The 9,673-nt window shown below is 45.7% G+C and overlaps 1 protein-coding gene across 1 annotated transcript; it reads left to right on the forward strand.

Moving 5' to 3' along the window:
* Window positions 1-2,821: 2,821 nt before the first annotated feature.
* On the forward strand, window positions 2,822-7,892 carry osgn1 (oxidative stress induced growth inhibitor 1). The gene is made up of 8 exons (XM_024269881.2): window positions 2,822-3,024; window positions 4,819-4,881; window positions 5,242-5,378; window positions 5,448-5,639; window positions 5,752-5,843; window positions 5,955-6,154; window positions 6,250-6,593; window positions 6,667-7,892. The coding sequence occupies exons 1-8, from the start codon at window positions 2,910-2,912 to the stop codon at window positions 7,198-7,200; spliced, it is 1,677 nt and encodes a 558-aa protein (XP_024125649.1). The 5' UTR covers window positions 2,822-2,909; the 3' UTR covers window positions 7,201-7,892.
* Window positions 7,893-9,673: the final 1,781 nt, after the last annotated feature.

Genomic DNA, 9,673 nt, shown 5'->3' on the forward strand with positions numbered 1-9,673 from the left:
CCACTATTGTTGTTTTTTATAGTTTTCCTTTTATTGTTATGTTATTTATTTAACATGTTTTGGCCTCTAGCGCTTTCCAAAATTAACAGAGAGAAGGAATTGGAAATTAATCTTTGGTTTTCCAGGATTAAAACCCAATCATAACCAATAAAGATTTAAAAATAATAATAATAATAATTTTGGGTGGAGTGGTTGACCTCTGATCTGATGATTGCACGTTCGGGGGCTTGGTGTTGAAGAGTCCTTGGGCAAGAACCCCACTTTGACTGATTATAAGTTAGAGCCAAAAATTAAGAAATAGATCTAAGGTCCTACATCTGTAAGTTATGACCAAAGAAAACTGAGACAGGTTTCATGAAAATACCTAAAGTAGATGTTAAAAAACAAATTAATTGGAACAATTGTGTCACATTAGGAAAGGTTTATAGATGTGAACAAAAATATTAAAATTTCGTGTATATTTTCTTACTTAGGAACAGGAGTCATGAACTTCCATCATTACAAAGTACAGGTTGAGATGTGTGAGCGAGAAATGCAGAAGTAAAGACCTCCTTCGCTCTCAGTTTCCTTCTGAACTGATGGATGAAGAAGGTAAAGGAACCTGAGGCCTGAAATGCACGGCATCCATCATCCACTTCCTGCCTTGGCTGGATATCCAGACATGTATTTTTCAATGTCAGTTATGCTATGGCACTTTTATACAAGACAACTTGTTGGGCATTGTGGGTTAGAATTAAAAAAGAAAGTTGATTCAACTTAGAAAAAATTTAAACAATGGAAAAACTTTCCTGCTGAACACAAACAGAGTCACTCAAACATCCTAAGAAGAACTACTAAAATACAGCAAACTCAGATATGTCTGTTTTGGATGTTCTCTCTTCTACAGTTTTCATTGATGGTTGTGAGTTGTTCTTTAAAAATCAATTAAATGTAATCAAAAACACTGAGCTCTATTTCGCACCGAAGCACGTCTCTGACTGTGGAAACTTTCACATTTTCAGGACCAACATTTAGAACAACATGATCCAGGTGATCCAGTTCACTGTTCCAACAAGTAGACTTTCATCAGAGGTCAACTGAAAAGCAGAACCGTCAAATCACTTCTCGAGAAAACTTTGACGTAATCCTCTTAAGGGTTTGTGAAAGTGCTGATTTCACAGAGGAACTAAGAAAGGGGACCTAGAAATAAGTGGCTGTGAGTGTTTCATGATGGAAAGAAGGCGGAGGCATGAGATAGGAGGAGTTTGTTGGAGCTCAGTCTAAGAGCTTCAGTCCAAAGATATAAGAAGAAGGAAAAGTAGACACACCTCTGCCTCAGGAGGCTAGAACATTCTTTGAGGAAAAAAGAGGAGGTCTCACTCTGCTTCTGTGGTCCTGTCTGCATGAAGTGGCTGTCAGAGGCCCTTATCATGCTGCAGAAAGTCAGTTATGTCATTGACGTGCATCGTTGGCATTAGTGTCTCATTGGGCAGGTCTGTGCATGTTGTTGGTAGCCTTAAGTAAAATCTCTTTATGCATCTTGAAGCGTCTTCTTTACTGTAAATATGAGCTTAAACCTCAATGTGTGATGAGAAAATGTAACTTTTATTTTGTTTTTATTTTCTGGGAAAGGAAACTCTATAGAATGTCAAAAATCCAAACTAGAAAGGAATTTCTTAGCAGAATTGTATGCGTTTGATTATGATTGTTTCTATTGTCAGTGAGTCAGATGTTGGACTCTAGGTAATAGGGGTGTGGGGAAAAATTATTCTTTGATATATCACGATATTTCATTTGGCGATGCTTGTATTGTTTCAAAATGAGCAATAAGCAAACGTAGTTCAATGTCTTCCCCCCACACCCACCCCCCTCTTTTTTCAATTAAACCCCTGACTGCAGCAATTCATTGCACTTTATTTCCTCAATCATGGTTTTAGAACCTTATTTGTTAAGGTGCTTTCATTCCATGTTTTTTTCTTATATTGAAAAATTCTTTGCAGTGGAAATCAGAAAATATTGACTGTTCCCTTTAAGTAAAATTATTTCTTAATTTACCAAAAGAAAAGCAACTTGTACATAAGATACACGTACTGCCTAGCATAGTGATCATTAAATCAAATTTATTTTACAATTTTATTAACATGAAAGGTGCATTAATATTCTGGTCAAGTTTTTTTCTTTGTCATACTCTTTAAAGAAAATTGTGAAAAATTGTTCTGGTCCAGTTTTGGGATATATCATGATGTGTATCGTATCATAAGACATATATCGCAATGCATTGAATCGCTAGACTCTTGCCAGCTGCTTGTGCATGTTAATGCTGGGAGTGGGATCGTCTGGAATCCACAAGACAGTGTGCTGGACTTGTTTTTTTTTCAATGATTTTTGACTTTTACTTGTCTCCATGACAGAAATGAAATCTATCCACCATTTTCCACTTTTGTCATTGGAGAGATAGAACTTTAATGTAAGGGTAGGGTTATCTGGGTTAAGTAAGTCAATTATTGCATTTTTTTGTACTTTGGATTTCCTGAAGTACTGCTGTGCTGCAGTCCACCTTCAGAAAAAATAACGGTGTGTGACCTTTACAGGTCAAACAAAGTGTCATAGATGTACTGTAAACATAATTGATTAGATTTTTACATTTAATTCCAACTCTAGTTTACATTTCAGTCTCATACTCATTTAAACCTTTCTTTTTTCATTTTTGTTTGCATAGACCAACTTTGTAGATTGTGAAGATAAAGGCGGGGCTATGACGCAAAGCGCAGCCGCTGCTGATTGGCTGAGCTGCAGATAAGGGAGACTGGGGGCGGGACTATGACGCAGCTTTAAACACGACCGCCGCTGATTGGCTGAGCGGCCAGCCTGCCTCCGCTGATATAAAGTGTGACGCGCAGGCGTGAGCCGCGAGGCTGTGGCAGCAGCTCATGTGCGGAAGAACAGACGCCGAGAGGCCCGCCGCCGCCGCGGCGTTCACGCACCGACAGAGACCCGCACGCTTCTTCCGGAGGAGGAACGCAGACAGAGCGCCGCCGCATTTCCGTGAGTGTCCGCGTGCAGGTTTCCACGCAGGAACCCGCGGCCCGGACCGGCACGAATGAATCAGTATGGCGCTAAATGAGCTCGGTTATGTGGGGGGAAGCGGGGGGAGGGGGCCGGCCCGTCTACGGCTCACACCACAGTGACGTCACTCTCCGCCGGTCACCGGAGGGTCGCTCTGACCCCTGACGGGACCCCCCCTATATTTAGACGGGTTTGATAACAGTGAGCGGGCATTCCAGCTCTGTAGCATTCAAGCAGGAATAACGTTTAGTAATCTGGTTTTAAGGGTTCTGTGTCAGCCTCCCTCACATCTTCATCTGCTTCCTTCATGAATGAACTTTACGCATTTGGATACAATTCTGCCTTTAGATTAAAGGCGAGGTCGACTCAGTCCTGGTCCATCCGGGTGTGGACTTTAGAGGAGGTCAGAGGTCACTGAAAACCTCTGAAGTAATCTGACAGGCAGATCGTTCACGCGGCCTCCAGACCTTCAAACAGGAAAGATGGTGTCTGCTGGATCAAGGATTTTTTTTTTTTAGTTCCTGCATAGTCTGAAGACTTAAGATCCCATCAAGCACCATCTGCAGGACCGGGACCGGGTCTGTGCAGGACCGGGTCTGTGCAGATCAGGTGAAGCTTTACCTTATGTGCAAAGATCTCTGCTGATTTCTGCTCAGTGAGATGCCTGATCTATACCTGCCCCCCCAGCCTCAGGTTGTCATTCCTGTCGGACTTTATGCATGAGGTCAGTGCAGCAGGTATGCAGCTCCTGATCACCGAGGAATGCACAGATATTACTGAAAGGTTCTATTTCTTAATGACAGATGTTTCAGTTTAAGAAAGGATGAGGAGTGAGAGGTCAGACATTAAATCGTCCAGTTCTGAGGAGCAGAATGTCCTCGCAGTTCTTGGTGTCAAATGTTTGTGTTAAAAAGTGACCACACTAATGGTAATTTTCCTCTTTTTCTTTTAATATTATGTTGAACAAAGCTCCTCTTTCCCAGCAGAGCAGCTCTCTGTCACTTTTTCCAGCTGGACAGAAATTTGCATAATTTTTCAAAGAATGAAGGAAACAAATGAAGTCCATCAGGAAACTAGGCTAGTGGGTCTGCGCAGACCCCGTCGCTGTGTTTGCTGGGGGGGGAAGAGAAGTCACTGGGCTGCATGCCAGCCGCTGCTCTTGCGTAACTCTCTTTATCGTCCACATTCCTGCTTTCACCCGTCTCTGCTTCTCATGCGCCACTCCAGAGTCGTCTTTGCTTTGGGCGCCGCTCCTGCTGACCCAAACTTTGTTCAGTGTAAGCATGACACAGCAGTTTGAGCGTGAACCGCCCCTGCAGCCACACGCTCTCCTCAGGCAGGCGCATGTGCACGTGTCAGGAGAGCTCCTGCACCAGGAAAAAGTTTGGTCACATGATCTGAACGCAGCTCCATTCTGTGTTTAAGCGATGAGTCATGTTCCGACAGCCCGTTCTCTGGTCTGAGCATCGGCTCATGTCGTGGTTGGTGGTTAACGGGTTTCTGCTCCAGATCACATGGTCTGATCTTCACCTTTAGCCCGTCTGGAAGTGACTCAAACCCAAGAACCTGCATGGAAGTGATGTTTACAGCCTGCAGCTCTGCTGGCTTCACACTCACTTCCTGTCGTCTGTTGACTTTGTGTGGCTGGGCTTAACCCGGGCCGCACGGGAGGGCGCGTGCACGTGTGCCGCTCATGGACTCTGTAATGATTAACTGGTGTTTCTAGGAATGACGATGCTTCTGGGTCTAACCGTGACGACCTTTTCTTTACAGGCACAATGGAGCTTCACGACAAAGAACTTCAGGCCGGGGAGACTCTGCCGGTGGTGATTATCGGTAAGGCGAGAGCACGATGATGGGGGTGTGCACATCCACCTCTGGGGGTGGAGGATGTCAGTCATAAACATCCAGCTTTAAAGGAGGATGTCGATTTTTATCTCAACAGTGGAATCCTTTTATCATCTAAGTTGAAAGGGTCTGTTGTAGTTTTGCGCACCTGCTGACTCACCTTTATGTAACATAAATGTGGTCAAACCTGCTGACTCACCTTTATGTAACATAAATGTGGTCAAACCTGCTGAGTCACTGTTCTGTGTTCCTCTAAGGACGTTCCCTTTGAATAAAATATTGGTACTTGAAATTGTATTTCTTCACCCGCTAACCGCTACTAGAAACTCACCTGTCTGCGTTTCCCAGGTAACGGCCCTTCAGGGATCTGTCTGTCATACCTGCTGTCAGGCCACACCCCCTACCTGTTGCCCAACTCATGGCATCCGAACCCTCTGCTGCACAGCAAGCTGGGGGAGCAGCCTCACCTGTCGCTGCTGGAGCAGGTACCTGTTTCACCTCAGTTCTCGCACAGCCATGAAAAGGTCGCGGCCTCACGCGCCTTTCCCCCTCAGGACCTGGAGTACCTGTGCGAGGGGCTGGAGGGGCGGTCGTCCAACCCCGTGGCGGTGCTGTTCGACTCCCTGCTGCTGCCCGACAGTGACTTTGGTTTGGAGCACACGTCTCCGCTGGAATGGCGATACGAGCCGGAGCGCGCCGTTCCTCACCTGGTGCTGGGAAAGGGCCCGCCAGGAGGGGCGTGGCATGTACGTTACTCGAGTTACAGCTGTGACGTGGGGAGCTGTGTTTGGAGCACGTTGACCCACCACCTGCTGAGCTGCAGCGTCTGGTCTGACGGCGGTTTTTGTGGCGTTTCAGGCGATGGAGGGGTCCATGCTCACGCTCAGCCTGGCCAACTGGATGGAGCTGCCTGGACTCAAACTGAAGGACTGGATGAGAGACAAGCGCAGGTGAACCCCACGACACGCATGAGGCTCTTTGAACCTAAATCTGTGCAGATGATCTGATTTTAGGAATTTCCAGTTCTGATGTTTGTGATGTAAAAGCGTCTGTTGTTGCAGGAACCTGAGGAACGACCGGGCCACGCCGGCAGAGATCGCCTCCTATTACCAGCATTACGTGTCTCAGATGTCCTTGGAGCAGAACTTTGCATGTGGGACCACGGTTACCTTGGTAACCAGGCAGCCTGACAGCGGGGATGGTGCGCCGCCGTGCTGGAGGGTGTCAGGACTGCAGCGGAGGGAGGGAGAGGTGCTGGGAGGTACCGATCCGTTTGGCTACTCAGAACGACGTAAACACAGGAAGTTCTTTGGTTGAAACCTTTTTCTTTTCTTCTTTTCTTCCTGCCACTTCTAGACGGGACGTCGGTTTCAGAGGAGGTGCCCTTCTCTCTGCTGGCCCACAACGTGGTTCTGGCGACGGGAACTCATGACATCCCGGCTCGGCTGGGCGTGGATGGGGAGTCGCTGCCTTTCGTCTGCCACTCCTTCTGGGAGCTGGAGGCGGCCATCTGTCGCGGGGAGCTTGACCAATCCTCGGACCCCGTGCTGATCGTGGGGGCGGGGCTAACGGCGGCAGACGCGGTGCTGGCCGCCCATCACCTCGGCACGCCGGTCTACCATGTGTTCAGGCGCTCAGTCACGGACCCCGCCCTCATCTTCAACCAGCTGCCCAAACTGCTGTACCCGGAGTACCACAAGGTGAGGGGGGGTCAGGAACCTGTCCGGGGGAGGGGGGTCCTGCTCGGTGCTCACCTGTGTCTCCTCCTCTCAGGTTCACCAGATGATGACTCAGCAGCAGCACCGACCGCCTTCGCTCCACGAGGATGCTCAGAACCCCCCCTCCAGCTCTTCATCCTCCACTGCCTCCTCCTCCTATTCCGGTTACCTCAGCTTCCCGCGCCACAAGGTGCTTCGGTTCCAGCCCGACCGCAAGTGCGTTCTGGAGTCGGACTCCGGGTTGCGCTCTGTAGTTCAGGTGTCCAAGGTGCTGGTTCTGATCGGCGCCCACCCCAACCTGTCCTTCCTGGATGACCGAGGACGCTCCCTGAGCATCGACCCCGCCGAGCCCGTCTCCTGCCGGAGGAACCCCATCGACGTGGACCCCTTCACAAACAGGGTGGTCGCCGCGGGGGGGCCGGGTATGTACGCCATGGGCCCGTTAGTGGGTGAGAACTTTGTCCGTTTCCTTAAGGGGGGGGCGCTTGCTATCGCGAGTGACCTTGCGAAGGGTCAGGGGGAGGCGAGGGACGGTGGCGAGGCTGTGCTGCCCAGGAGGAAGTGGCTGGAAACGTCTGCACTGGTCTGACCTGAGCCAAAAACCGCTGCGGGGGGGTCGGGTGCGCCCTCAACAGGCTGACCTCGGAGGCTGCAGATGCTCGGGTTTGGTGAGCAGCACTGGGGGTGGCGTTATCCAGGACGAGGAGGCGGAGCTCCAAGCTGGATATGCGTCCATCTGTGCACGGTTCCTAATCATCATAAAGATTCTGTGTATTCTTAAAGGATCTTTGGATATCTGAACACCCCTACAGCTGAGAGGCTGCAAACTCCCACAGCTGAGGAGAAGCTGGCGTACTTTATGACTGTTGTTGAATTATTCTGGACACGTTTGTCTTTGGAGAGGTCAAGTTTTAAGTTATTCTGCTGCTGAGAGACCTGGAGGCGGATGTGGGCGGAGGGAAAGACGCAAATGAGGCTGAGAGTCGCCGCTCAGTCAGTCACAACACTAACACCTGATCCAAGTTTGCATGGAATGAGGAAAAGAGGATGTTTGGTTTTTTTGACATGCTGTCAGTCATCCTAACAAAAGTGTGTTATTTCACTGCAAACCTGTTCGATGGCATAAAGCTGCTATAAGCACTTAATAGATGGAGAAGTCGCTTTTAAATCATTTGTGCTGACGTTTTTAATTATTGTGTAAAATCTACTGGGTTTGCATTTTTGTATATTTTTTAATTGTTTACAGATTTTATACTTTACTAAAGAAAAACCTGAAAACCCCTCTCTGGTATTTCTTGTCTTCAAAAGCATCAAATCACAGCAGCGTTTAGCAAAGAAGAGACATTTCCAGAAGTTTAATCAAGAAAGTTGAGTCTTTATCAACACATTAAAAAGTGTTTCTGGTTCATTCATTTTATTGAAGCATAACCCTTTAACACTGGAGCTTCAGTCTTCATGTTCTGATTTACTGTAATGTTTCGAGCTGCTTCTCTCCTTCAGAATCTGCTGGAATCATCGTGTTAATGGTTGAAAAATTACAGTATGTTAAAGATTTTAAGTGTCACTGATGACCCCTCAGGTGTTAAAGTACATTAGAAACAGAAACATCTAAATGAAATGACAAGAAGTGACTAGAACGCTTCAAAACGCAACTATAAGGTTATTTTGAATAGTACAGAATCTACAGAGAAACCATTCAGTGGAAATAGGATTACATTCATCCAGTTGAGATGTTTCACAATTTTACCTGCAGAGGATCAGCTTCACAAGAGACACTTCAGAGTCCAGAAGGGAATTTGTTCTTTTCACCCCTCTGGTGGAGGCCAAACTATATATTGAATCAACCATTTTTCCAAAAACCAAAAGGCTGTGAAATGTCTTGACATTTGTTTTCACTATGAAATCATTTAAAATATCAACTTTGCAATTTTTTATCCCACTTTTATTTACTTATTGTTTTGTTTGTTTTTGCCCCTGACCTTTTATGTTATTTTATTTTTTATTTTATTTAATACTGTTTGTATAGATGTACAATGTACATCAATGGCTATTTGGCTAGTTTTTTGTACTGAAACTGACATTTACAATAAAGTTTATTTTTAAAATAACAAAAAAACTATAAGAGAATAATTATATATATATATATATATAAGCCTGTTGGCCAGGTTATGCACCACACTTTCAGAGGGAAGATCCTCACATCCAAAGTCCACTTATTCATTCTGAATGATATTGTAGCCATCAAGTCTTTGTAAAAACCTGATAGAGTGAAGTCCTGTTTGGGCCCAGAACCACAGAACTCTTCTCAAATGGAACCAGACCATGAACAAAGATGGAGCTTCATTTGATGGATCAAGCTCTCATGTTCTCCTTGATAACAATTTAAAACACTTGGAGATGTTTATGTGCATGATGTGCATCTGGGCAAAAAAAAGGGAGAAATAACTGCAAAAATGATAGTCATGGCATTTAAGTTTTCACAAAAACAGACAAGAAACTATGCTTTTTAGAGTTGTTTTTATTGTGTGAATGTTTAGAAACCATTCTCACTGTAGTGATTCTCCTGCTCCTTTCCATACGTTTTTGGCACGTAAAAACTCAGTCACACTTTCAGTGATTTCACTAATCTTGGTATCAAAACAATCAGCTTGTTCAAGACATTACTGCTTGTACTTTTGGTATTCATAAACTTTTTTTTTTTTTTTAACTTGTCCTGTCCAACAGCTGAGCAAAAAGATACGGGCTAAGAACCTCTAGTGTTGGGCAGATTTTACTGTCACAACAGGAGTTTATTGAGTATAATACAATATAATGTTGTATTTCATGCTAAACTTTATTTATATATTGATTGATGTTTTTGTCTCTTTTTTTTCTCTGTTTTGTTGGAACGGAGAGAAAAGAAAGAGAGGGGTTGGTACAGAGGAAAGGTACCAGAGTGTTTAAAGAGAAAAGAAGATGGTAACAGAGGGTAATACCATCATAAAACAACCAGGTATATCTGTCCCTGGGACTGGCTCCTTCTTGGCTCCTCCCTCCTTGTGGGGGGTGGGGGGTGCGGCGCC

The sequence above is a fragment of the Oryzias melastigma genome, linkage group LG5, assembly GCF_002922805.2.
Source record: "Oryzias melastigma strain HK-1 linkage group LG5, ASM292280v2, whole genome shotgun sequence".
Lineage (NCBI taxonomy): Eukaryota > Metazoa > Chordata > Actinopteri > Beloniformes > Adrianichthyidae > Oryzias > Oryzias melastigma.